This window comes from Acromyrmex echinatior, chromosome 19 (genome assembly GCF_024713525.1).
Source record: "Acromyrmex echinatior isolate Ae372 chromosome 19, ASM2471352v2, whole genome shotgun sequence".
NCBI lineage: Eukaryota > Metazoa > Arthropoda > Insecta > Hymenoptera > Formicidae > Acromyrmex > Acromyrmex echinatior.
The window spans coordinates 5,637,927-5,665,531 of record NC_141870.1 but is presented as its reverse complement, the minus strand read 5'-3'; the positions used below and the strand labels follow the sequence as shown (position 1 = coordinate 5,665,531).

At 35.2% G+C, this 27,605-nt stretch overlaps 7 protein-coding genes across 13 annotated transcripts; 4 read left to right on the top strand and 3 right to left on the bottom strand.

Annotated features, from left to right (window-relative positions):
* Positions 1-929: 929 nt before the first annotated feature.
* On the bottom strand, positions 930-4,375 carry LOC105149033 (uncharacterized). Its single transcript, XM_087416050.1, has one exon. The coding sequence runs from the start codon at positions 3,166-3,168 to the stop codon at positions 2,410-2,412; it is 759 nt and encodes a 252-aa protein (XP_087272176.1). The 5' UTR covers positions 3,169-4,375; the 3' UTR covers positions 930-2,409.
* A 47-nt stretch (positions 4,376-4,422) lies between these two features.
* LOC105149035 (uncharacterized) lies at positions 4,423-5,841 on the bottom strand. The gene has a single exon (XM_011061171.2). The coding sequence runs from the start codon at positions 5,433-5,435 to the stop codon at positions 4,542-4,544; it is 894 nt and encodes a 297-aa protein (XP_011059473.1). The 5' UTR covers positions 5,436-5,841; the 3' UTR covers positions 4,423-4,541.
* A 738-nt stretch (positions 5,842-6,579) lies between these two features.
* LOC105149036 (uncharacterized) lies at positions 6,580-8,139 on the top strand. The gene has a single exon (XM_011061172.2). The coding sequence runs from the start codon at positions 6,728-6,730 to the stop codon at positions 7,463-7,465; it is 738 nt and encodes a 245-aa protein (XP_011059474.1). The 5' UTR covers positions 6,580-6,727; the 3' UTR covers positions 7,466-8,139.
* Positions 8,140-8,831: 692 nt separating this feature from the next.
* LOC105149051 (uncharacterized) lies at positions 8,832-10,524 on the bottom strand. Its single transcript, XM_011061188.2, has 2 exons — positions 9,687-10,524; positions 8,832-9,566 (listed from the first exon to the last, which is right to left on the bottom strand). The coding sequence occupies exons 1-2, from the start codon at positions 10,522-10,524 to the stop codon at positions 9,088-9,090; spliced, it is 1,317 nt and encodes a 438-aa protein (XP_011059490.1). The 3' UTR covers positions 8,832-9,087.
* Positions 10,525-11,279: 755 nt separating this feature from the next.
* Positions 11,280-12,628, top strand: LOC105149037 (uncharacterized). The gene has a single exon (XM_011061173.2). The coding sequence runs from the start codon at positions 11,293-11,295 to the stop codon at positions 12,196-12,198; it is 906 nt and encodes a 301-aa protein (XP_011059475.1). The 5' UTR covers positions 11,280-11,292; the 3' UTR covers positions 12,199-12,628.
* Positions 12,629-13,735: 1,107 nt separating this feature from the next.
* Positions 13,736-25,516, top strand: LOC105149038 (UDP-glucosyltransferase 2-like). 7 transcript variants are annotated; one of them, XM_087415958.1, is made up of 9 exons: positions 15,313-15,516; positions 15,963-16,419; positions 21,609-21,728; positions 22,775-22,904; positions 23,104-23,256; positions 23,916-24,286; positions 24,412-24,631; positions 24,711-24,930; positions 25,070-25,516. In XM_087415958.1, exons 4-9 carry the CDS (start codon positions 22,841-22,843, stop codon positions 25,383-25,385), a joined length of 1,344 nt encoding a protein of 447 aa, XP_087272084.1. In that variant the 5' UTR covers positions 15,313-15,516; positions 15,963-16,419; positions 21,609-21,728; positions 22,775-22,840; the 3' UTR covers positions 25,386-25,516. The 7 variants fall into 7 exon arrangements, with proteins under 7 accessions (XP_087272082.1, XP_087272084.1, XP_087272083.1 ...); XM_087415957.1 differs by having other exon boundaries at positions 23,002-23,256; XM_087415955.1 differs by having other exon boundaries at positions 22,775-23,256.
* LOC105149052 (uncharacterized) lies at positions 15,065-16,188 on the top strand. The gene is made up of 2 exons (XM_011061189.2): positions 15,065-15,516; positions 15,963-16,188. Exons 1-2 carry the CDS (start codon positions 15,065-15,067, stop codon positions 16,186-16,188), a joined length of 678 nt encoding a protein of 225 aa, XP_011059491.2.
* Positions 25,517-27,605: the final 2,089 nt, after the last annotated feature.

The following is a 27,605-nucleotide window of genomic DNA, read 5'->3' as shown; positions in this document are numbered from 1 at the left end:
ATATTCCACATAAATAAATTAAAACATTTACTTTATCTTTGATATGTAATGCTTCGATTATAAATATATTTGATTATATCTTGATTTTTATTTTTCTTATACTCTCACATTATTATGATTTGATCAACCGATGCGTGCCATCGAAAACATATGACCACTTAATGTAAATTGCTGATGCCTTCTGCAATGTGTGTACATAATCAGCGCTCATTATTCGTTGATTAATTAACGATTAATTAACGTATTAGAATATGTTATTTAAATCCATCTACGTTATGTATATAATTTATAAGTCTGACTATTAATTGTTTGTGAATAATAAAAACTAAATCTCCAATAACCATCGCAATCAGTATTTTTATTAAATAAAAATGTCAATCTGGTATCTTTGAAAAATAAAAATGTCGTTGAAAAAGGTAAACTAAAAAAAACTGATTCAAATTGAATCGAAAGTAAACAGAACTTTTAAATCGATTTTTCGTTGCTTTTATTTGACGCTCCACGAAAATATGTAGATTAGAACATTTACTATCTCTCTCTCTAGTAGTTTGCTTTGATTATGAACATATTTGATTATATCGGTTTTTAGCATAATACAATAAATACGCCAACAAGATGAGCTTAATCCAAATATTTAATTTAGTAGCTTACGTCAAAGGATTTCTTGCGCAGCCTCATGATGCAATTTTCATTATACGACTGTAGCAGGTAGATCATTTATTATTCGAAGGGTTGCTTCAACTTTGTGAAAATTTTATCAAAGGTACGGAAGAGTTTATTTAGCCAGTTTTCAGCAACGTTTTATTAAAGAACTCTTGTTTCCTTGTTGCGTTTATTCTTAAAAAGTAATAACTTATTATTCTATTTGTTACGCACAGACAAAACATGCGACATAATAATGTAAATTTTGTTTCCGCAAAAAGTAACCATTATTTTTCTTTTCGTTAAAAGCTTCTAGTCCGGCAACAATTGGCGGGAATGCAATGCAAATGCCACGTGTTCCCAAGTCTTCATTAATTTCGTTAAATGGCGCGATTATTTTGGCTTCATGAAAGCACGCGAAATCGCAGTACAACCGCGGTGGTGCGTACTTCTTTGAGCTCGTGCGTTTCACGCGTTTCTTTCTTTCTTTTTTTTTTTTTTTTGATTTTTTTTCTTTTCCGTTCCGCACCGGAGCCACTTCAATTACATTAATTAAACCACCCACACGTACGCGCATTACAAGCGAAACAATAGCAGACCTTTTCGACGGCCGCCGGAATTGTCACAGGGCGGAGCATTTCAAGTAGATTCGTTGCCGCGCGCATGCAATCTCCGGCGGAGAATGGGCTCGCGCAACCCTGAACCACTCACTACATCGTACGTGGCAGTAAAGAAGTGCATAAAGTCTCGTTAATCCGTGCTCGGCGTACCGGAATTCAATTCGGACGAATGCCATGGAAGTGGCGATCTCATTTGCTGCAGGGTGCGGATCGTTAATCAAATTCGCGGCGCGATGAATACGATAGTAGGCCCCCTGTGAGTTTTTGCCCCGTCTGTTTTTACAAACGAACGACGCATATGCAACGCGGTGGAAAGTGCAGTAGTCCAGCATCGTTATCTTGCAAAGCAGATTGAGAATGCGTGCGCTAATGAATAACGAATATTAATTGAAAATTATAGAATGCTTTTTGCGTATACCTTATGCACGATTTTCACGCGTACGACAATAACAATTATAATTTCTTTTTAATTAAATTCTATTTTAGAAATGGACGTTTTCTAGATGAGTTATAGGATACCCTCGGCAGTGTTTACTGAACTAAATATTAATACGTACTACCGCGGGAATACGTTTTATTTACCGCTGCCCGATAATGCGTTATAACCAACGGCAAATTTAATGCTGTTTATTAATATTGGAATTTGATAAATAGCTGGAGCGTAGGAATTTTTATTAAAAGCGAAGATCCCAAGCACGCTGATAATTTACGGTACTCGTAATTTGCCGATCAATAACGCATATATGTTATCTATTCAATTAAGAAAGTACGTTTCTGGCAATTTGATAATTATTGCACTGAACGCTTTAATATTAAAGAAATTTGATAAGTAATAGAAATTTTTTTAAGCCTCATATAATAATCATGGATTTCTTTAACTATTTGCTCGGCTGAAGTAGAATCTTGTAACTGTAGATATTATATATATATATATGTATCACACGTATAATACGTGAAATTGCGTGCAATATAAAAAAGATGTGTTAAATATGTTACTTTATTTCAACAACGTATACACAATTAACAATTAACGTAGATTACTGGATTATTATATAATATGAGGGATAATATGGATAACAGGAATGAGAAAGAGTAACAGAATCCAATTCAAAAGCAGCTGGTGGTACCTCTTGAGTAGTAACAAGTTTTAATGTCCCTTCTTGTATTCCCATTTCTTATGATCTTCGTGACCACCCTTCTTTCCATGATGATGATGATGGTGATGATGCTCATGATGATCGTGATGACCTTTGTGTCCCTTATGATCATGATGATGATGGCCTTTCTCATGATGACCTTTCTTACCATGATGACCCTCATGATGATGATGGTCATGATGTCCTTTCTTAAAGTGACCACCTTTCTTATGTCCATGTTCGTGATGATGTCCACCGTGTTCGTCATGATGACCATGATCGTGATGTTCATCGAAGAATTCCTTATCCTTCTTGTACTCATCCTTCTTATTTACCTCGTGATGGCCATGAGTGCTGTGGCCTTTGCCATAGTGTCCTTTTTCGTGGAACTTATGACCCTTCTCCCCCTTTTCACCATGATGGTGCTCATGATGATGACCATCATCGTGATGATGATGCTTCTTGTGTCCTCCGTGCTCGTCATGATGCCCATGATGATGCTCTTTGTGATGATGTCCTTTCTCACCTTTTCCGTGATGATGGTGATGCTTATAATCCTTGTGACCATGATCGCCATGGTCATGATGATGACCGGAATGATGCTCCTCCCCGCCGCCATGTTCATGATGATGACCATGATGACTGGCGGCTACCTGAAGATCGTCGTAATGATTCCTGGTAATTTCACGTGCGGTGGTCACGCAATTAGTGGCAATATAAATTGCTACAAGAATTGTTATTAGTGGCAATACACGATGTAGTGGAAACATGATAACAATTGTATTGTAATACTCAATATATTAGTCACATTAATAATCGTCTTAACGACTAGTCTTCTTAATAAAGCGTCTGAGCGCTTTCTAGCAATGCAAGCTATATGATGTAGCGATTCGTGGGGTGTTATTTATATTGCGATTCTGGTGCAGTGAGCCATCAAATTTTGTAAGAAAAAGTATATATTTTTATAAATAAAAGATGAGAGGGGGAGTTCCATTTCATTTCCTCCATTGCGGTAAATTATATGAAGTCTGTTCTATTTTGTAATTTACCACTTGTTTGAAGTTATATAAATGGAATTACGTGATACTGATTAAACTTCCTTTATTGATTTTCAATAGTTCGCTGAACCTACGGTAGAAAGTTACACTGTGTCAATATTGTCTTTTATTGTATAAATTTAAAACTAAATATAAAAAATGAAAATAAATATGTCTATTAAAATAGTTATGAGAGAATTTTTATTCTTATAATTTAATTCAGATTTATACGTCTATTGTAGTCAACAGAATAGATTATCATATATCATTTTATACATCTCTATAAATTATTAAAAAATGTTTTAACGATTTTATAGGTTTTAATTTTCAGTGCACGGAAAAACTTGACGTTACATTATTAATATTCCATTAATTCTTTCAAAATATTCACATTTAATTAAATATTCAAATTTAAATTTGATATAAAAGATAATATTGATATAAATATTGATATAAATATTCATGTAATATCTTCACAATATTAGTTAAGATCAGATAGTTAAGACTAGATGTTGCGTGCATTAATACGATATTTTTCAGAATGTTAAAGTGTCTTAACGTTTCATGCTTATCTATGTGTTTATCCTCTCTCCTATATTATAGTCATATATTTATTTAAAGAAAAAGTTATACGTTCGATAAACCTTTAATTCTTTAATATGTGCATTAGATAATATTCAATCTTTGACTGTTAAAACTTCAATAAAAATATCGCATAGTATAATAAATATGTAGGACATTTAGGAAAAGATTATAGATAGAAGATTGTAGATATAAATAAAATAATAAAATGCAGTTCGTATTCATGAGGCTATATTAAAAGCTCAATTTGATAACAATTAAATAAAATATCGCGTGTTTTGATATAAGAAATAGTAAATATATTATTTCAGATAAACGTTATAAAATTTCAATTATGGATATATAGGGGTTATTAGAAGAAATAATACATTCAGTTATGGTTGGTATAGGCATTTTAATTTTTCAATAACGAAGTAAATCCATTATTATTTGACATCTTAAAAATAATCAACGAAAGAACAATAAACAAATGGTGCAACAATTTATTCTGTTTGTGTCGCACTAAATTGAGGAGTTTTATATCGTTAATGATGATGATGGTGACCGTGGTGACCGTGATGGTCATGATGACCGTGATGACCGTGATGACCGTGATGGCCGTGATGGCCGTGATGGCCGTGATGGCCGTGATGGCCGCCATGACCGCTCGAATAACCATGCTTTTTGCCGCCATGATGTTCATGCTTCTTTCCGTGATCTTCGTGGTGATGATGGTGTTCTTCGTGACCATGTTTGCCATGATGACCATGATGATCTTCATCGTAATGCCCTTTATCATGGTGACCCTTCTTACCGTGGTGATCTTCATGATGACCAGAATGATGATGTCCGCCTTTCTTATGGTGACCTTCCTTGCCATGATGATGTTCATGATGATCGCCATGCTTCTCATGATGGCCACCCTTATGATAATCATCGTAGAATTTATGTTCCTTATGGAATTCATCTTTATGGGATTTGTGATGATAGCCATGAGTCTTTTCGCCCTTTTTATGACCCTTTCCATGACCAAACTTCGATTCTTTATGGCCGTGTTCATGCTCATGATGATGACCGTGCTCGTCGTGTTCGTCGTGATGACCTTTCTTATGACCGCCATGCTCGTCATGATGACCCTCATGATGTTCCTTACCATGATGGCCATGTTCTCCCTCTTCGTGATGATGATGTCCCTTATGACCTTTATGACCCTCTTCACCGTGTTCTCCATGGTGATGAGAATGATGCTCATGACCTCCACCATGCTCGTGATGATGGCCACCATGGTGATGGCCACCATGGTGATGGCCATGGTGATGAGTATCAGCCGTCTCCAAATCTCCTTTTAAACTTCGGACATCTCGCGCCGAAGATATGGCAATGACCGTGCATATCACAGCCAATCCCAAAAACAAACATGAACCTACGTATTTAGCCATGTTGGAACTCTGTAGAACCAACAAGTGCAATTGACTGCCCAACAATCTTTAAAGCAAAGCTTATATACCTGCGGTTCCACCAATGCTTTGTACGTAATCACTTTCGTTCCTTCGCTCTTGTTCGAACACAATACAGCACTCGTATTTCGTAAAACATTTGTTCGTATACTATGTATTATTGCTTGAATGCGCTGTTAGTTATATAGAACTATTGTCAATCTTAAATTACTTAATAAACTTGACTATGAAGTAGAAAAGTAAAAAAGAGAGAAAAAAGAGAGGAAAAATTAAAAGATATGCAATTATATCATTGTTACATCATTTATACATTAAAATTATATCAAAACTTGTTAAAAAATATTAAGCAATTTGCAACATGCGTGTAATATACGAACATGTAATATATATATTTGAAAAAAATATTATCTTTCACAGATATACAGTAAAATTTTTATGAAATACTTTTCCAAAACTAAAACTTCAAACATAATAATAAAAAACGAACGTTTTGTTAAATGACGTAAAGAATATTATATCAATTAATTTTGAATATTTTGTTAAAAATAAATAACGGAAATTTACAACCCTCGAAATCCAATTAATTTAAATATAATAGTCCGTTAGAGAGGGAGAGAGAGAGCGAGTTAGATGCATTTAAAATAATGAAGCTAATATAGAATTTTTTGATAAATAAATAAAAGCTATCTGCCAGTTTAACGATCGACGACCGGTGGAACGAGATGCAGTACAACAGGACGATTTACCGTCTTTCATTCATAACCGTTCAATTTATTTCCGGTGTCAATCAAAGCATTATTTTTAAAAAATTATACTACTCACTAACACACAATGGTAATGTCCGGTCATTTATACTACATCTCTACGTTCATCTCCAAATATATTAATCATATAAATTGCCTCCCATTGAATTGAAGTTATTGGAAATTAGCGTATTATCGTTCGGCTAAAAAAAAGGATAAAAATGCATTATTTAGACTTTATAAACGTAGTTTGGTAAGCACGACAACGATTTCAATGATATTATGTAATAGCCCGAGCGATTGTCGCGGGCTCACTGCAAATCCGCATTACAATTTAAACAGGTTAAGGAGACATTAACTTTCGCAACGACCTAAGATCCAAGAAAGAACTCTGGTTACTCTCATATCGATTATTCTGCGATCGATATATAATCCGAGCGGGGCGACTAGCTAAATCATACCTACCGATCACAGCGACGAAGTCAAATATCTCTCATTGATATTGGATCAAACAAGAACACAACACGCGTGATGAACAGATTGGTGGCGATCTGCCTGTTGGCAGTATGTATCGCCTCTCATTACGTGACTATTGCACGTGAGATCAGCAGGGCGCATTACGACGATCTGCAGGTAGCCGCTTCTCATCATCATCATGAGAGCGGCCACGGGGGCGAGCATCATTCCGGTCATCATCACGAACATGGCGGGAAAGGTGACAAAGGCTACAAGTCGGAGCATCATCACGGAAAAGGAGAAAAGGGACATCACGATAAAGAAGGCCATTCTGGACATTATCACGAGGACGAAGGTCACAAGAAGCATCATCATCATGACGATGGCTATTATGGCGAACATCACAAGGGTGAGAAGGGAGAGAAGGGTCACGCATTCCATGAGAAAGGGCATTTCAAGAAGGGCCACAGCACGAAGGGACATCACGACGTTCACAAACTCGACGAATTTAAGAAGGATAAGAAATTCTTCGACGAACATCATGATCATGGTCATCACGAAGAACATGGTGGCCATCATCATGAACACGGACATAAGAAAGGTGGCCACTTTAAGAAAGGGCATCATGACCACCATCATCACGAAGATCATTACGGTAAGAAGGGTCATCACGAGAAAGGACATCATCATCATGATCATAAAGGTCACAAAAGTCATGGTGGACACGATGAGCATCATCATCATCATCATCATCATGGCAAGAAAGGTGGTCACGAAGACCATAAACACTGGGGATTCAAGAAAGGGCATTAATACGGACATGCGGAAAATTATAATTTAGCTGCTATTACTCATTGAATTATGTTGATTGATTGTCATCGCTGCATTAATTGTTGTACATGTTGACGAACAGAATAAATCTTTTCCAGTAGATATATTATACGTTGTTTATATATTATCTCATATTGCATTGTGTCAATTTATTACAAAATACGACCTGCATTTATTAAGTCATAATTTTCTTTGCGTATATGTTTTCTGCAAAAAAATGTGCAATAACCTATATTAATCAAACTCTCATAACACTATAGACGAATACTCGACGTAAAATGAAATTTGAGTTATTTCTGCAACCGTAACGTGTGTCGCGAAATCGGTAACTGTCGTAATAATTCAGTGGAGTTTCATGTTTTGTGCTACATCAGTCACGCTTCTGCGGTGTAACAGCTGTCACAAGAAAATATGGCCGCTCGTTACATGCTATTTCCATAAAACAATAGTACCGGCCAGTTACCGCATTCAGTGGTGCAATTGACACGGTTTTATATTTGTTTTATCAGGTGCTGGTTGAGAGTTGTATTTTTAATATCAACTATCTAATACATTAAAATATTTGAATTGATCTCTGGTATTTTTTCTACAAATATAACATAATTCTACATATATAACTCGACGATAATTTTCTGATTCTTTATTGCACACGATAAGTCATTCGTGTCACGGATTAATTTTCATTACTTTTATAAATATATATAAAAATTATTCTTGTATTAATAATAAATATATAAAATTATAAAATATATAATAAATATATAAAAATTGTTCTCCGTAAGAATTAATCTAAAAGTAATTCTTATATATACTTTAACATGTTTAAAAAATAAAAATAATTCTGTTCCTCTAAAAAATATTTATAGAGTACGTTACAAAAAGAAAAGATTAGAGGTCATTATTTAGCCAGATATTCCTAATATTTTAAAGAAAAAAAAGCGCAAGAAATAAATAATCATATGTATAAGGAATAATATTAGGATGGACCTAAAACATTTTTAAAATATTATGATAGTACAGAAGAATTTTGCTAAAAAAATATTTAAAAATTCAATTAGATATACACACACACACACACACACATAAATCTGAAAATAATTTTGTTGAACCATCAGAATAATTATGTAGCAATTTTGAAAGATATACATAATTGTTTTGTAGGCCAACAAAACTATTTTCTGATCTGTACGTATAGTTAAATTTTTAGATATTTTAATAAAATCGTTCCACATAGCCATGCTGTTAATTGCATTATTTCTCAAAGTTAATATTATTTTAATTACATTTTCCATAATCATTCTAATTATAATGTAATAATATAGTTTATAAACAACGTTTTGTATATGTGTGTATATATATATATGTGTGTGTGTGTGTGTGTGTGTGTGTGTGTGTGTGTGTGTGTGTGTGTGTGTGTGTGTGTGTGTGTGTGTGTGTGTGTGTGTGTGTGTGTGTGTGTAGCTAAAGCATCATTTTCAATATATGTAGTGAAAATTTGTCATAAAAATGTGATTATAACTTTTTTTTCGCATGGTATAAATAATAATGAATATAAAATAACAATAGATAAAATTACATTGTCCTTAAATTTATGTTTAACAATATCAATCAACTTTGTCATACCCATGTTTTTTAGTTAAACGCGTGCTTTCATCGGAGCCGTAATTTTCATAATTATTGTGAAAAGAATTTTCACCTTTTTCTTTATTATATCCCCGATCGCGATTCTGTACATGCCCATTGTCATAAAATCCTTTTTTCCCATTATTTCTATTATCAAACTCGGATTCATGATGCCCGCCTTTCTCGAATTCACCTTCCGTAGCGTTATGATGCTCGTCAGCAACGAAGTGCTTGTCGAAATAACCTTTCTTGTGGCTCTCATCATAGAAATCGGTATGCTTTTTATATTCATCCTTGTGGTAGACTTTATGAAAGCCGCTGGTCTTTTGCCCCTTTTTGTGGTATGACGTCTGCCCATAACTACTACCCTTGTCACTATTCTCAGTTTCATCGTAGCTGCCATAATTTTTAGCTACGTCGCTGTGTTCTTTTTCGTGCCCAGTTTCGGTATCGTAGTGTTCTGAAAGATTCAGCAAAAAGTCTCACCCGAAGTAAATACTATAATTTTATGCAAAATCATACATGTTTAAAAGTGTATTGAGCAAATCAATGTCTGTAGAAAAAATAAGCAAAAATCCACCTTGTTGCCTGCTTTTATCATGCTGTTCGCGTTCACCCACGTCAAATTCCACTCGTTTGTTGTACCCTTTGTCACCCTTTTCTCCATGAGCGGAATTCTGCGCGGCCGAATACTTTTCACCGTGTTCAAACGAAACGTCGATATCTGAACGAGAGTTGTCGAGGTCGTGAATAGGATGGGTTGCTATAAAATCAACTGCTTTTTCGCGATTCTCAGGCACACGCCCTTTTTTCTCTATTTTATCACCGTCGTCGTCCTCATCGCTGTCATAATCGTCCTCATTCTCCTCGTTCTCGCTTCTCTTGTCGATATTTTTATCCGTTTCGAGCGGTTTTAATACGTCAGGCACATAGTATGGCGCCGCACCTGCACGCGCAGTCAGTTGAGGCAGTTGAAGCGGTTGCGCATATTTCGCTAATTGGCCCACGCCATAATTAATGAATCCATCGCGCTGGTAAGGCTGACGCGTTACGTACGGTACAATTTCGTGCTTCGCAGTCGCATACGCGAGCGGAACGGGTTCGTGCGACGACGCAGTTTCAGAAATGGTGGGCGCAACAGGTGCAGGACTGCCAACGATGTAATGCCGCCGGTGCACCGCCGCCGCCGGTGCATGGTAGTAACGTCCGCTTCCGTGATTGGTATACCGCATGTACAAGACCGGAAGACCCCCTTGCTGATTGTACGCGTATCCGCTTGCCGAGGTCTCCAGATCGGTCATTCTCATCTTAGAGACCGTCATGTGCGCTGTCCTTGCCGATGACGCACCATCGCCGCGTGTATTAGCCAACAGCAGGGCCAACACTAAACTCGCAATCATGCTAACCAAATCCCGCATCCCGGGTAACCACGCCGGATAACAACGTTACCGTCTCGTGGCCGAATTGTCCGGCACTGTTATATCCGTTCGTCAACGTTATCGCTTTATATACGCATGCCAGAAGGACACGTTTATCCTTCCGCCGCGTCGTGTAAGTGACACGCTATTTAGCGACGTGGAGAGTTTCATGGTCGCGCCGGTGCTTCAAATGCGGAGCGCATTATTAACGGTTTTTCTTTCACCCCAACATTAGTCAATATCCCGACGGAATTGCGTAATAAATTCGAAGAGTTACTCGTCGATTAATCGAATCTATAGAGAATATCTGAGTCTATGTCATTTGATTTTTTTCGGTTGAAAAAATAAAATTCCCAAGCGTTCGATTCCTTTTATACAAATTGCAAGAATGTCTATATTTCACAACATTCTTGCTCTCTGAAGCTGCAATCTAATCCCATGAGTTCGATTTGCATCACTGATCGACTAGTACCGTAAACCGCCGTTGATCTTGAATTGACTATACGCTACGATAGATACACTAAGGCCATGTGAAATCGATGATCGGTCTTCGGTTCGGCTGAACGATTGTCGAACGATATAAAAGAGCTGGTATTATTGCGCGATTGTTACAGTGCATGCCGGTGCGTGACATTACTACATCAAAAGTCACTGTCTTGTATCTAGTCTACCTATTTCTACGAAGATATATAAATATAATTTCGAGTAAATTCGTGGAATAGATTGAACTACCCGGGCTTCCAAGCAACGGGGATATCCACGAAACAAATGAAGATCTATGCAGCATGGTACGCCGCTTGCACTGTGCTCTGTGTTTGCGCGCATCCGTCGAGAGATCGATCTAACGAGATGTACATTAGCAGCTCGAGATCGTTCAATCCAAAATCAGCTAATGGCTACGGTTTCGAGAAGCAGCTATCTGCGACTAAATTGTTCGAGATTCTCGAGGAAGATAGCGAAGAGTTCGAGGAGAGGAGACCATCTACAATGAGAGCGATCGTTACGAAGGCAAAGATCAGTCCGGTCTTGTTACCCTTGATTATAGAACCTGAAGCGGAAATGTTGCCGGTCGGTTATAAGGGCGTGAAGCCACCTGGAGTCACCCATATGGAACTTGCGTTTGCGAAACCGCAAAGCAACCCAAGTCGCAAAAGTGCGACCTTACGAGCCTCGGCGACGGACGACGGGAACTCTGGTAAATCCAACAGATTTAATCAAGATAACGATGCGCATTATGCTGCGTCAAAGTATGAGACGCAAGTTGCGAGAGATGAACATGGTACCGACAGCCTCGCCGTCTTCGAGGTAGGTTCGAAGGGCGACACGAAAAAGGAGAACGAAAAGGTTGAGTACTCCGAAGTCTCTGGTGAGAGTAAAAGCCATTCCGAAAACGAGGATCGCGCGAAGAATCATAAAGAAGAAGTTGCGAAAAAGAAGGGAGCTATCTACGAGACAAGAGATGGTCACGAGAAAGCTCATAACACCGCCGGATATCGTAACGTTTATCACAAAGATGAGTTCAAGAAGGACGCTGATTTCTACAGCAACGGGCGTCGGGGTGGACATTTCAAGAACCATGGTCGATACGGCGAAAAACACGCTGCTGCTGAAGGCAAATACGCGAAAAGCAGAAATAACGATTCCAGATTCGTCGAGGTGGAAGCCAACAAGTAGAGAAACGAAAAAAAGATGAGACAGCAAATCGAGAAGCCTAAGATCACCCTAAGACGGATTCTTCGGGAACTTGGGCGGATTCATAAAGCAGGCTTAACGAGGGGTTGAAAGTTCGCTTTCAGCAACGACGGTTTATGTTAACATGTATGACGCTTGCGTGAGCCGCAATAGTACAATATTATAGCAGCTAATTCAAAGATAAATATAAAAAGGTTCGAACAAATGTACAATATACGTATTCAAAAATGTATTGTATATTCAAACATTTATCGTATTCCACCTCATTTGGTACGCGCGTTGCACATTTAATGAAATATAAAATTATTAAGCGCGAATCTTTTCTCTCTTAATTCTCACGTTTTATATTTACATTGATTGATTCTTTTATATTGTTTTTACATTTAGTTGATTAATATTTTGCTAATAAAAGATAAACCATTAAAGATAAAACATACTATTTATTGTAATATTATTGTAATTTTGTAATTTCTTTTCCTACATAGAAAGAATTTGCTGGAAGATTTAAAATTTTGCTGGATACAGATCTGAAAATAATTTTGTTGGAGATTCGAACTAATTGCTAAAAGATAAAAATTTTGTAGAGCATGATCATCATTTTTTTTAGTTTCTAACATAAATATTTTGATGAACCAACAAAATTATTTTAATAAAATTTTAGATTTTTCAGCAAAATTATTTTTTCCGTGTATCTGTCAAGTTGACAATATTCTTATTACTTTATCAATTTTCTACTTCCTCATGAAAATTGGCAGTCATAATTTGGAGTCTCGGCAATCAATTTAATTTCTCACTTTCTCCAATTCATCAGAAGTGAGTCTAGTTTTATTTATGCAACTGTCAAACGATCGAACCGCATTCAGCCGGCGGGCGGTTAATGGATATTAAACAATGCCCGCATTGTTGTACCGATAAATTGCAATCTTTCGATTAGTCTTACCGCGAAATGAGAATCAAGGCACATAACTGATGCATATACGAGTCTCCTTGCGTTCTCATTGCGGACTCGCCACCGAAGCCCGCGAGAGCATTTCACTTGGGTAACGTATACCTACCAACCGGCCTCCTACCAACCGTAGTCTGACTGTAGTCTGCACTATATATGTATATATAAAGCTCGCATCCCCTTCGTGGCTCAGTGAGCTCGGGTTCCCCGCATTCATCAACAATAAGCCGCGGCACCTACCGTTCTCGCATACGTATCTGCGAGTACCACCTTATATACGTACGTGTGTATATTCCCACGTAGCTACCACCCTCACGTAAACACGCCGTCGATGCGTTTACACGTGCACGCACGCGATGGTTGTATTATATGTATCTGTCGGTCTATGTACACGGTGTATATAAAGGTGCATATATATCGGAAGCGGTGGAACGCGGCGCGAATACATAAATCAGATGCCGCTCTGCAAGCTGCCACCCATATCACTTCGTACAACGGCCATGAATGAATAGAGCCGTGTTTGAGTTATCGTCCGACCTGGTCTTCTAGAAACTGCGGAACGTCGGCGTTAAGTTTTACCGTCCGGAATGCTCCTTAATAGAAGTGAAGCGCGCTCTCCTTTTACGAATTTGCATAGAATTCAACATGGAATTCAAGAAAGGTAACAACGAACGTCGATCTGTTTTATTTCGTTCAATCAACGTTTTCGCGAAACCTCAACACGTACGTAACGAACCGTCAGAGATCTCGGATAATTTACGTCAAAGAAGTAGATCTGACAGTTTGCCTCGACAGCGACGTTTTATCCCGAGAAGAAATGCAATTTATCTTCTGATAATCTCCAATCCTTCGAAAGCGGACGTTCGCCTCGTATCTTCTTCCTTTTTATTTGACCGTCGCACGTCCGATGCGCTCGTGTGATTCTCTGAGAACGCCTGATTTCGGGGATCTGATCGTCTTTTCGCGATAGTTTATTGTCACCGTTTATCTTCATTAGAAAAATAAAAAAACCCTAGCAGTGAAACGGCAAGAAAGTCTACCAAAAATATTACATTTTGGAGGCATTTGTTTCGCAATTTGTAAATAACATGAAGTACGCGATTATCGTACAAAAATGACAGAAAAACTAGGGAGTACATCGTAGAGAAGTACAGGAAAAACGTGAATAATATATTTATTAATTTCCCATCAAGCACATGTGTGTAGTCTCACGAGTTACAATTTATTATTAATATGCTAAAAAGAGCTAGGTAAGGAACTTTAGTTTTTATGCCGCTATATAATATCTCGCGTATTACATCTCGTAAACGTATACATAAATAAACGAACCTAAAAATAATAAAAATGGAAAACTACATGTAAAATGTCAATCGACGTCAATGCAGCAGATCTATTGTGGAATGCATATAGGGATGCTCCGTGGTGTGTGCATATTTTAATAAAGAATTGCAAAACCGAGTAGATATATATTTTTCAAAGAGGTCACCGTGGCAGAAATATGATATCGATTTTGTCAAGATTTATTTGCCCAGTTGCAAGATGTGTGAAATACGAATCGCACCTTGGCGTATTTAGAAATCGAGGCTATCATTTGCGCCCTATAATGAAAAATTATTCCGCATGCGTAAGTTCCTTATGCGAGATTTATGTTTTATAAAAATATTACAGAAATGAAAATACATACATAATGTAGATTTTAACAAATATTTTCCTAATCTGTTAAAAATAAGTTAAATTCTAAGTGTTATATACTCGTAAAAAAAAATCACTGTATTCATATTTATTGTTAGAAAAATTTATATATATATATGTTGTATAAAAAAAATATATATATAATATATGTAATAGAATCAACCAGTTTACAAGACACGATTGGCTCTTCCGGACGACTACGACAATGTAATGACGTTCATGTGTGACGCATTCTACAAGGACGATCCAACCATGGTAAACATTGGTTTAAGCAAACAGGAGCCTCCTTCATCGTTACTACAAATTATGTACAATGAAATCCGAGAGGGTATGACGTTAATTGTTGAAGAAGAAGAAGACGAATGTATTATAGGTGCTGTGGTGAACGCCGGCTCTTGTCCTTGGGATCCCGACAAGTTCGTCGAGTTCGCTAGGTGCTGTGAATGCGGGCCGACCCGCGACGTGATCGAGTTCGATGCTTACGTGACCGGCAAACCGAATCTCTGGGAGCGCTATTGCGTTCTCAAGATCTTCGAGTGCAGCTATCTCGCGGTCAGGCGGGACTTCCGGAAGCAGGGTATTGCTAGAAAGCTCGTGCTAGATAGCTGGTATCTCGCGCGCGATTGCGGCTATCGATTGTTCCGTGTTGACTGCAACAATAGGTGAGTCCAGCTGGCTGACCGTGGAATTCTGGTTAGGCTATAGACTCGTAAGGAATGCGAGTCGTTTCGGCGCGGTTCGCTCGCCTCGACAGGATCTTGAGTAATTTTCGCGACGGGCCGGTTATCAACGAGAAAGATCGTCCGGACTCTATCCGTTGTACATCACATGTTCAACGTAACTGTTACCTTGTAATTCAAACTGGAGACAGCTGACGTATGGCTTCGTGTCGTATTAAAAGAATAACGATCGCGTTAATTAGGATTAGCATGCGATGATTTGATGCGTCTCTTAGCGTATGAGTGTGTTACTTGATACGAAACATTATCTACGGTATCCTTGCACCTCATATATTACGCGAGTAAGATCGCAACGTACAAAGTTTAATCGACAGATTTACACAGATAAATCAGTAATCTGATATCTAATATGAGCATATCCGTTACAGATATATCGCACGAATCGCAGAAGGTTTCGGTTGGAAACGAGTATGCATAATACCATTTCATGAATATGTAAGAGATGGCGAACTTGTTTTTAAGCATATTGTGGAGCCACATATCGATGTGCAGATTTACATTGATCAAGTTGCACTTTGCAAGGATTATTGTCCACCTTATAAAACATGCGAAAAAATTACTTCAGCACCAAAAATATCTGGAAAGGACAGCTAATGTTGTTTTGATCGTTATCTACATAAAGCTAAGTTGCTTCATCAATAAAACGTTAATAAATATTTCATGAAAGTATCATATTACTTAATATGGTACTTTAATATAATATCTTTATGTCATAATACAATCTAGCATTTTGTTACTTTCTGCTCTATTGTGAAGACAATTTATCAGGAAATTTGTATATTTTAAATATATAAATACTTTTCTCCATACGATTCCAAATTGCTAGTAAGTAAATATTTATAATCCAGTCGTTATACGTGTATATTGTCTATTCTTGCGATAACGAAATAAAGAAAAAAAATTATAATAAAGAACCGTGATGATAAGCGTAGTGCATACTTGTGCCTTCGATAGTCTGAAACAAAGTTCACTTTTTGTTCACTTTGATGACATACATCGATTTCACAAGTACTAATCCCAACAGTTGAGCTTATTGGAATAGTCTGTCAGAGCCGAGAACAGTGATTGATGAGTTCAACGGCAGCTTATCCCGCGAGGAAACTCCTTTGAGTACGATTGAATAATACATAGCGGCGCGCAAATGAAATTCCCGATATTTGACTTCTAAGCTCTATCTCTCGAACGAAAGCCCGGCGGCTAAACTTCTGCTGCCTGCGAAATTACGATTGCTCGGAGTTGTGAGTGTACCGAACTCGGTTCCCAAATTTAAGCGGAAAGAGACGGATTCTCTTTTACGTCTGGAACGTCTATCGAGTCTTCCCGAAGAGGGCATCATAGAATCGGTAATTGCCTGCTAAACAGGCTAGGCCATTCACCGATCAACTACCGTCATAAAACATTAATGATCCGTCGAATGAATTCTACTGCGTGTGTACGCAATATAAAGCTGAAGCGTGTTTGAGAATGATAAAGGCTAAATTATAGGCTTGAGATAATCTATTGTCAATTATGTTAACTAAATTTACAAAACAATTTAAGACGGATATTAACTGTCTATTATGATCTATTATTACTGAACCTATGAAATAATAAGTAGACTATTATCTTCAAGCAATAGTACTAAAGCAATAGAAAAAAGAGAATAAACGTTCAATTGGTGCAACATTAATAAAGTTTCCGTTTAATCTACGATAATAAATCTAAAAAATTATTTATTACTACAATTTATTGACTTGACGACTGCAACTCTTTCAATTATTGCTAACGTTACGAAAATTAGATTATTAATCTAAAGAAAGTATCTAAATAACGTACGATCCGCATTTGTGAGATAGCTTATTAAGAAAAATTGCTTATATAATAGTATTTGCATTTAAAATCATAAATAGTATTTTCATTTAAAATTATTTCGCTAATTTTCAATTTAAACAGAATACGTTTCTAAAAGCTTCCAAATGTATTTGCAACCTCATCATTAAGACGATTTAAATATACTGTCAAAATGCTTATAATATAATTTTAGTATTTGAGAGAAAGAATTTAAAAATTCATGAAAATTGCATGCATTATTCTCGTACAGATAAATTTATTTTCTATGCGTACGATAAGATCGCAATAATTCGTTTCTAATTGAATTCCAAATAATCGCGTCCGCTGCGTATTAATCGTTATATAATCAAATCTTCCACGATTGTATCGTAAATTGCTTTCAACATTAAATGGAGATAAAATGGATAAATTGCTTATAAAAAAGGATACGCCGGAGGTTATTCTCGTTCTAGACTTCCTGACAGACTTGTTTCTCATGCAATATTCCAATTTTTATGTCAGATTTTAAATATAAAAATTTAAATGTAAAAGATCTGAATATACCACAATGCTATTATATAAGATGTTTATTTCAAATATATTCTTTTCTAAATGCATTATATGCATATGTGTGAACAAAAGTTTCGTTATGTATAGGTATAATTTATTTTTACTAAAATAAATACGATTTATGTAATAATATACATACATGAATACACTAAAAAGAAAATGTACTAAATTTTAACAAATATTTATTTGAATATAGTGCCAGTTAAATATTTACCAAATATAAACATATATTTATTTGATACAAGATCCATTAACTTGATTTACCTCTTATTATATTTATTTAGCAAATATTCATTTTCCGTAAATAAATGTTATATCAGTACTATTCAAATAATTATTTGTATTAAAATTGAATACATTTTTCTTTCAGTGTATAAGCTTTCCAAATTAGTCTGTATTCCATTGCACGTCAGCATGTTGATTTATATATTCGCATTAACACGTGCCCTTGTCAGAAGCTAAGAAAATGGATAGGACATGGCCAAGACGGATTAGGATTCAAGTAGAAACTGTTCGGATCTCTCAAAAACGATCTTGGGCCGATTCCGAAGCCGTAATGATTAATGGAGTTAGGGAGCTACGCGCACAGTTCCGTAATACCGTGGCAACTATCGAGTTGAAATTACAGTTGAGAAACTGCACGGGGCGAGTTAGAGGAGCCCCGTCGTTGTCTCGATCGGGAAAGGATCCCGTCGTTTCTGTTTGGTTCCGCAGCCATCCGATCACGTACCAGGCTCGATTTGATTTTGATTCGACGTACACTAGAAACGCATTTAATACACGTGCTTGCGTGCCAGGCGCGCGTGCATCGACTAAGGATGAACGTTTTCCGTTGGCCGATATGGCGATAAGCTCTTACTTGTGTTGCCATGCCATTATACATATATATATATATATGCGAGCGAGACAGAACTATAGAAAACAGTTCAAGATATACATATATCTGGACATGTCCGAGCAATTCGATTGCAATTACTAGTACCTATTAGATAAAGATTGCAATTATTTCGTATAACTATTTTAATTGTCATTTTAACACAGCAATTTAATAAAACAATATTTTTTGTAATTTAATAAAACAACTAATTTTTTGTAATTATACCATTTAACAAAACAATATTTTTCTTATATTCGATTAAAACTTGAATTTTCGTCGACAATGATACAGCAGAAATAATTGCTCGCACATATAATCGAAGTCAACGTAGGTAGTAGTTCTCACCTAGGACTCTCGGACAGTTTGAACGAGCTTAATCTGCATAATTTCAATCCTCAGCACAGCACATACGTCTGTGTACCTACATGGAACTATGCGTTTGCGCATCGTAAATACTACTCTGAGTGAGTCCGCTAATATCGGCAATTGTTTGCCAAATTGAAATAGTTCAATATGAGACTTCCGGCCTTGAATCTTCCGCGATTGTAATCATGCGTGTAGACGTTAATCATGGCTTCTATCAACGATTCCGTCACGTCTCCAACCTACCTTCACGTCTTGATACTCCCAAGTACGAATGGAGTTCTCAGAACGGGATTTAATCATGTTAATCGACGTATTTCTAATCAAATTCGTGGAAATGTACATTACTCGTAACGATCGTATATTGTGTTAATCTCTTGCATTATATTTTCCGTTTTATAGACAATTTCAAATATTCCATAATTTTACGAGGTGTTATATGTAGAAGCGTTATATAAGGACGAAAAACGCATTTCATGTACGAGCTAACAGTTATTATACTGGTCATATATGTATATTTCATGATAATTTCAATGAAATACAGAGCAGTGGCTTTTGCCTAGACATATTAATGAGCTGTTACATATTAATGAATTAAAAGTATGTGTATATTATAATAATGATTAATTTGTTTACGACTTAAATTAGTCGGTAAATTAGTACCGTATATTATTATACGCTCAATGTGTATAATTTTAGTGGCAGTATTATAGCGTAAGCGGACGATTCCATATTATCCTTGATTCAAAAAATACGAACCATGCATTAGAATTAGTCGTACAATCTTGATCTTCTAAAGATGTTACGATATATTATATGAGAACGAAACAAAACGGCAAAATATTTTCCCTCTTTTCTCTAATTGTATTTTTAATTTCAATATTTTTACTATGAAACTTTGGTGAATATTACAAATAAGTACTTATAACTTGACAAACAGATCTCGGCGATCCACGAATAAATCAGTTTTTTCTTTCACACGTACGTTGAAATATACATGTACGATGCACCATGTTCGCCATGTTTCCAGGTGCAACAGACAATATTAATCGGTAAAAGAATTGGATTTCGCTGTCTCGCAGTTCGCTATCCTTATTTTGTTTGCTCTTTCGTTGTGATATATTAAAGTCTAGATGTGAAAAATGTAAGCAGCCTGGATTGAATAGATCGGAATTGAAATTAAAACCGATGTATAATATTTCAATAAATTAAACAAGTTTCATGATTGAGTTCCTAATCGGTATAAGTAATCGTACATTTCTATCTGTTAGAGAAAAGTAAATGCCAGAAGATTTTGCAATCGCTAGCTTATTCATATGTATTAATGTATTTTGTATAAAAATAATAACTGCATAAGTTATCGTTATTATGTGTTCATTAAATCGATCATTTAAAAATAAAAAACTAAAAATAAAACTAAAATAAAATATATTCGCGTCATAAGAATTTCATATCTTTACATAATTTTTATCCCGCGATACACCTGTATTTCTAGTAAGAATAGCTGCAATAATAGTTGTATTACATTTAAAATATTAGCAAATACAAAACATTTGAGACTAACAATTTTTTTCGTATATTTTTGCGCTTATATAATGTTATAATTAGAAATAAATATCAATAAAGTTATTTTAATATCGGAAACTAAAAAATCAAAAGTCTAACTCTACTAATTATTTACGCAACATATAAGAATAATGCATAAAACTTTTTGTTACAGAAATTCTATTAACAGAAATTAAAAAAAAAAGAAATATAATAAAGTAGAAATATAATAAAGTAGTTACACATATCGTCCGATAAAATTATACATAATTGTATTATACACAGTATTATACACAGCAAAAATGTTACGGTTGCCAAAACCAGAAATAATGACAATTTTCGCTCATCAATTTAATTGAGATAACCATAAAATGGACATATGGCTTTACAACCATAACCGTTAAGATATGCCAATCTTATGATTATCACAATCGTACTGATATAGTTCTTATATAAAAAAAAAATGCATTGATAGGATTTTTGAAACAACAAACAAGAATTTTTGAAGTGACAAACGTAGCTATTTTTTCCATGTATAATTAGTGTATATAATATAATAGATAAAACTAGACGTAATTATATAACTATAAATATAATTATACACAAGCATATTCTTCACATCAGAAATGCTTACAAAACCAGAAAAACTTCAAGTTGTTCAGTATCAAGTTTTCCTTGAAATGATTTTTCTAGAAGTGAGCTCCTTGATTTTAAAATCTTTTATCGAATTCAATATATACAAACACATTGAATATTATTCACCGAGTATTATTAACATTATAAATTAAAATGGAATAAAAAAAATTCTACCTCGATGAAATCTACATAATGCTATTGATTCGTTTTATAGAGTCAGTATAAGAGTGTCTCTTCGATCGAAATCATGCAATATATATATACTGCACTGTGGTAATTCAGTATTAATAATCCCTGCAGAGGATTAATTAAAATAATATAAATATCTTATTACGTAAGTACACGCAATCTCATTCAATCGAGTGCTTTACAGATACTAATACTTAAATTTATATTTTTACATAAAAAGGAAAAATGTTACTTTGCTGGAACATATGTGTGTAAACGATATATAAAAAATATTAATTATTTTAATATTAATATTTGCATTAATTTTTATATTTAAATATAAAAATTGATTTTATATTATTTCGAAAAATCTATGTCAAAAAACAGAAAAATATAATTTATCACGTTACTGTACATAATATCTATCTTGTAATTTTTCGATTAAAATAAAGTTATTGTGTTTTTCCGACATACATATAGTATGTATTGTTTCCTTACTTCAAAAGTGACACAATTAAAAACAAATTAATTAAAAAATTAGTTGAAAAATAGTTTTTTCAAAAAAAGGAAAAAAACTATTTTTCAACTTAGTAGACAAGTATTGATTAATTAAATGGTATCAAAAAAAAGATATACTCTTAGAAATATGATCAACTGTCATTTTCATCGTTTTTCACAATGCTTAAAAAAACCATTCTTTTTTGAGTTTATTGAATTATATTTTTTTGAATTAATTTGATATCCTACACAATCATAACAAATCCGGAATAATTCATTAAAAGTTGCATAGCTTGAATTATTATCAACAGTTTATATTTATCTTGTAATCAGTTAAAATAAAACTAAATTTAAATTAAAACAACTTGTTCAAATTTCGATTACCTATCTTGACTTTACATGTTCTCTATAAAATTTTATAAAACTCTCCTTTTTATTTACAAAGACGATATAACTCAAAATGTATCACTCTTGTAAAAGATATTATTGCCTCTTTGAAGACCCTTACAAAAAAAGAAAAAAATGATACAAGTGCTAGATGAACTGTAAAGTTAAGTTAGTTTTTTGATAATTAATCTTTACTTATATGATTCATTCTTAGTAATAAACATATTTTGTGTCACTTTTGAAGTGAGGAACAGTATTATATATGTTGATATATAGATGTTAGAAGTTAAGTACATATAATTATCAGTCTTCTTGTTCTACTCACAGAATGAGACTAATTACCGCTATCTCCCCAATTACCATCCTATGGATTCTGGTTACAAGTAACCTAACATGCAGCGAAAGGCTATTGATTATTACCCCAACTCCATCCTACAGTCATCAGATAGTATTTCGGGTAATATGTCTTGCTTTGAATCAGCGAGGACACGAAATAGTAACATTGACTCCTAATATCTTAAATGATACTAGCATAACTAATTATACGGAAATAGACTTCGGTTTTATATACGAAAAAATTGATGATACTGACATGAGTCAGACCCGTTGGAATCTCACACAATTGGCGGGATTAAAAACAAGATTACTAACATTAGGTCATAATATCGCTGAGGATGCTCTTAGCCATCCAGATCTCGTGAAGTATTATATGAATAGAACTGATATGCAATTTGATGCAGTAATAGCGGAGATGATTATGACTCCTGCAATCTATATGCTAGCGCATAGATTTAATGCACCTTTAATAGGTAAGATTAAATAAAATTATATAATTATTAACTAATGATATTATGTGTTATGACAAAAAAGGAATTGCGAATACGGACTAACCGCAAACGATATTATTACAATATATTAGAATAATAATAACTCATTTCTTGTGATAATCTGATACATGCTTACTAATGTCGTGTTACAACACGAGACTACACAATACACACGCTGTAAAAATATCGTTACATACTTTGGATATAGGGAGGAGTAAGAACATTGCAAAATACCTAAAAAAAGTGAAATAAAGTTGACAATTATTTATTAACTATAAAGGTTTTTATTTAAAAGATATATTGGACTTAACTAGAATAACTAATGTAATATATATTATAAATATTTTAAATACATAAATACAAAATCCAATTCGGAATTTGTTCCGCGTGGTGGATTAAACAAAATAAACAAAACGTTTTGCTTCAAATTACAGTTCATATTAATAATATGTTAATAATATATGAATGTTAATTATTTTGAAATTTAAAGCCAAATAAATAAAATATATTTTTTAAATAAAGACTTCTACGTATAATTCATAAATAATCGGTTTCATTTAATTTTTCCCTTACATATTCGCATTTCCTTCACTCTTTTCTAAACTATAAACGGTGTTACTCAACGAGTTTTATAACTGCAGGTATCATGTCTATGGACTTACAAAACTGCCATCGTTTCACTCTTGGCAGTCCCGTGCTGCCATCGCATTCCTCGAATTGGGAGCTCGAAAATCTCACAGGATTAAATTTACCATTTTGGAGGCGATTGATAAATTTCATCAATACTTGGTGGAGTATTCATTCATGGTTTAATAATTTCGCGATCAAACAGCAAAAAATTGCCGAAAAGTATTTCGGTAATAATATACCACGTATCACTGACGTTGCGAAGAATATGAGTCTCGTCTTGATCAATCAAGAACCGTTACTTGCATACGCGAGACCCGAAATACCTAATATCGTTCACTTCAGCGGGCTGCACATCACAAAGACACCGCCGTCGTTACCAAAAGTAGGACACTTCGTAATATAATTATTGATTAGTATAAAAATTCTGTTTCTTATTATTAATTCTCTATATATATATACACAATAACTTTTATAAATTAATATTTTCATAAAATGTTTCATCTACAGAATTTAAAAGCGTTCTTGGATAGCGCGACAAATGGCTTCATTTATATGAGTCTGGGATCAAATACGAAAAGCAAATTATTACCGAAGAAAATATTGGAGATCTTTGCCAACACTTTTGCCAATTTATCGTATAAAGTACTGTGGAAATTCGAAAACGATAGCTACCATGTTCCTCCTAATGTTTTTATTTCAAAATGGATCCCACAGCAGGGTGTGCTGGGTAAATTGAAGCAGACAAGCTCGTATTTTATAAAAATTAATACTGAGATTATTAATTGTTTCTTCTATCCTTATTTTAGCTCATCCGAACATCAAGCTCTTCATTTATCAAGGTGGGCTGCAGAGCACCGAAGAAGCGGTTCATTACGCCGTCCCGCTCATAGGAATACCGTTTGTCTTCGATCAGGTGTACCAAGTTATGAAAATGGTTTCTCTGGGAGTTGCAAGATATCTAGACATAGTCCGGCTTACAGGGTCAGAATTGTACGACGCTATAATAGAAGTCATAGATGATAAAGGGTAATTACAATGTCAATTATTAGTGTGCGCGCGCATATGAACATATATGATAATGAACTCCATGTGGATAGAGAACAACAATCGCGAATGTTCACATATAATAACTAACATGCACACATATTTGGCACTCTGTTTGCAGATACAAAGATAGGATGTTGGCGCTGCGTGCTCTCACAAAGGACAAGCCCTATGATAGCTTAGAGAATGTTATATGGTGGATCGAGTTCGTAATGCGTCACAATGGCGCACCTCATTTACGTTTCAATGGAGTCGATATCGCGTGGTATCAGCAATTCGATTTAGATGTCATTGTATTCCTGACGATAACATTATTCTTAGTTTTATGCGCTATTTTAGCCATTGTAGGATGGGTTTCGAAAAAGTTGTATAATATGCATTATAATGATATAAGCAATCGATACTTGTGGTTTAAAAGTAAGGTAAAATCAGCGTAATCATGTTGCGTAAAGTGAACAAACATCCAAGTCATCATTGTGTACTTTTTCATTTTTCTGTGTATAAACTTGGGCGTAATTTGATTTAATAATAGAATTGTTTTGAAATAGAATTCGTTCAAACTATGAAATAGGTGAACCTCTTTTATTCCTCGTGCATTTGCATGTGAATTTTACAGTGCTCATTTATACGAAAAATAGAGAAGCATGGAAGAATTGGAGAAAGTGAGAGAGGGAGAAATTTCGGCAAGAGGAGAATACTGTGAATATAAAATTGGAGGTTGAGTGAAATGAGTTTTGTAAACGCACGAAATTGCATCTCAAGGCCCATTATGTTCATTTACGCGTAGGTACTTTTGCAGACTATGAGATATAGAAAATAAAGGAACTAATAAAAGCCTAAAAGAAGCAAAACCAAAGAAGATAATTACATTACATTCTACAATTACGAGAATATATAATTAGGTCTGTCCGCGTTGTTTAAAATCCTCGAATATTTTCGAACTTAAAAAGAGTTAAATATATATATAAAATAAAAAAGTTTGGGAGACTATTTTATAAATATTTTATATTTGAAATGATATTTATCGAAGCCTTTTGAATACTTTGTTATTAGATAAATATATCTCTTTTTAAGATATATTTTCACCTAACAAGAAATAAAATTACATATTTGAAGAGAGAGAAAGCGAAGATGCTAAATGCAAAAAATAGAAGCAATGCGAACAGACCTACTGTTATACATAAAGTGAGTTCAGGCAGACGCTATTTGCGCTATTAGCGCTATTAGCGCTATTTGTGTCATTCTATCCTTGTTTCCAATAAACGATGAAGATAGAGTGACACAAATAAGGCTAGTAGCGTCTCCCTGAATGTATCCCTAGTCGTACATCCGATACATTCTCCCGATACGTTCCTCGTGACCTTGTAGAAATTCAAAACTTGATTAGTTTCGGAAATGGTGACTAAGTGTCAAATGTTATTGTTAACATGACCAATGCGTTTCGAATATCCGGTTAATGAGACTCCCTTTGCCATCGGTCCGCGCGTCCATTTGGCAGATGGACCTAATTCAGAGTGCAAGGATCCATTAACACGTATATTCGCCCCAAGGAATGTATAGCGTGATAATGTATACGATGCTAACATCGCGCACGTACACAGGGCCAAACGCCAAGCACACGTATTCTATGAACATTGCAGCAACAATTAGGAAACCCCTTTGCCATTGGGTGGAATACATATCTACGGCTATTTCAAGTGCCTGTGTGAAACCTATGTGAATGGCGAACACGTACACAGGTACACATGGCACCGATGACTATGGCATTCATCGCTATTGTAACATATAGTCGCGCATACGCTATTCATATTGCGAAAGCGAAACATCGACTAATCAGGATATCGATTCAGAATTTGATGTAGAATTGAAAAAAAAATTTTCAACGTTTTAATCCATCATAAGTAATTTACCTATCAATTACTACATATTAATTGCAATATAAAGTTCTTCTTCTTCTCCTTTTTCTTTTTGCTCTTACGTCAGGAAAAAGGCTTATGTTACGATATAAGTTAAATTTTAAAAATTTGCTCATTCTTCAGTTTTCAACGCTGACTGAATTGTATATAGAAGTTTTTAACGGTAAGAAAAAATAATTAAAGAGATAGACGATTAACGCTCAGAATAGTTTTCATGGCGTACGAATTTTCAGTCGATCTGGCGCGATTAGCGCGGAAATGAGGGACTCGGGGTCCAAAAATGGCACGGGTTACATAGCCTGCCGTAAATAACATTGAAGTCTATTTAAACTTTTTCAATTATTTTGATATCTTTTACCGGCAGCGATCCTGAGACCGGCATCGGCCGCGTTATCGAAGCCGGAGGCGAACGAAGGTCTTGTCTTCTCCGTTCATCTCGCGCACATCCTGACAACCGTCGCGTTCGCTTCCACTTTTGGCGGACGTTTCATAAATAAGCCTTTGTGCGACCCATCTGGAAATTGAATTGGAAAGTTCGCCTCGCCCACATCGTGGGAGAGCTGAAAACGACACCGCGGCGCAGATCGGCGCGCAACGACCAACGACCAACGGTAACGTCAATTTTCTGGACGATTTTTCCCTCCGCCTCGCGCCGGTCCATCGTCGTAGCGCGCTTCGTTTATTCGCATTCAACCGGTTGAAATCTCATTTATTACCCGTACACCGTATGCAATTTTGCCC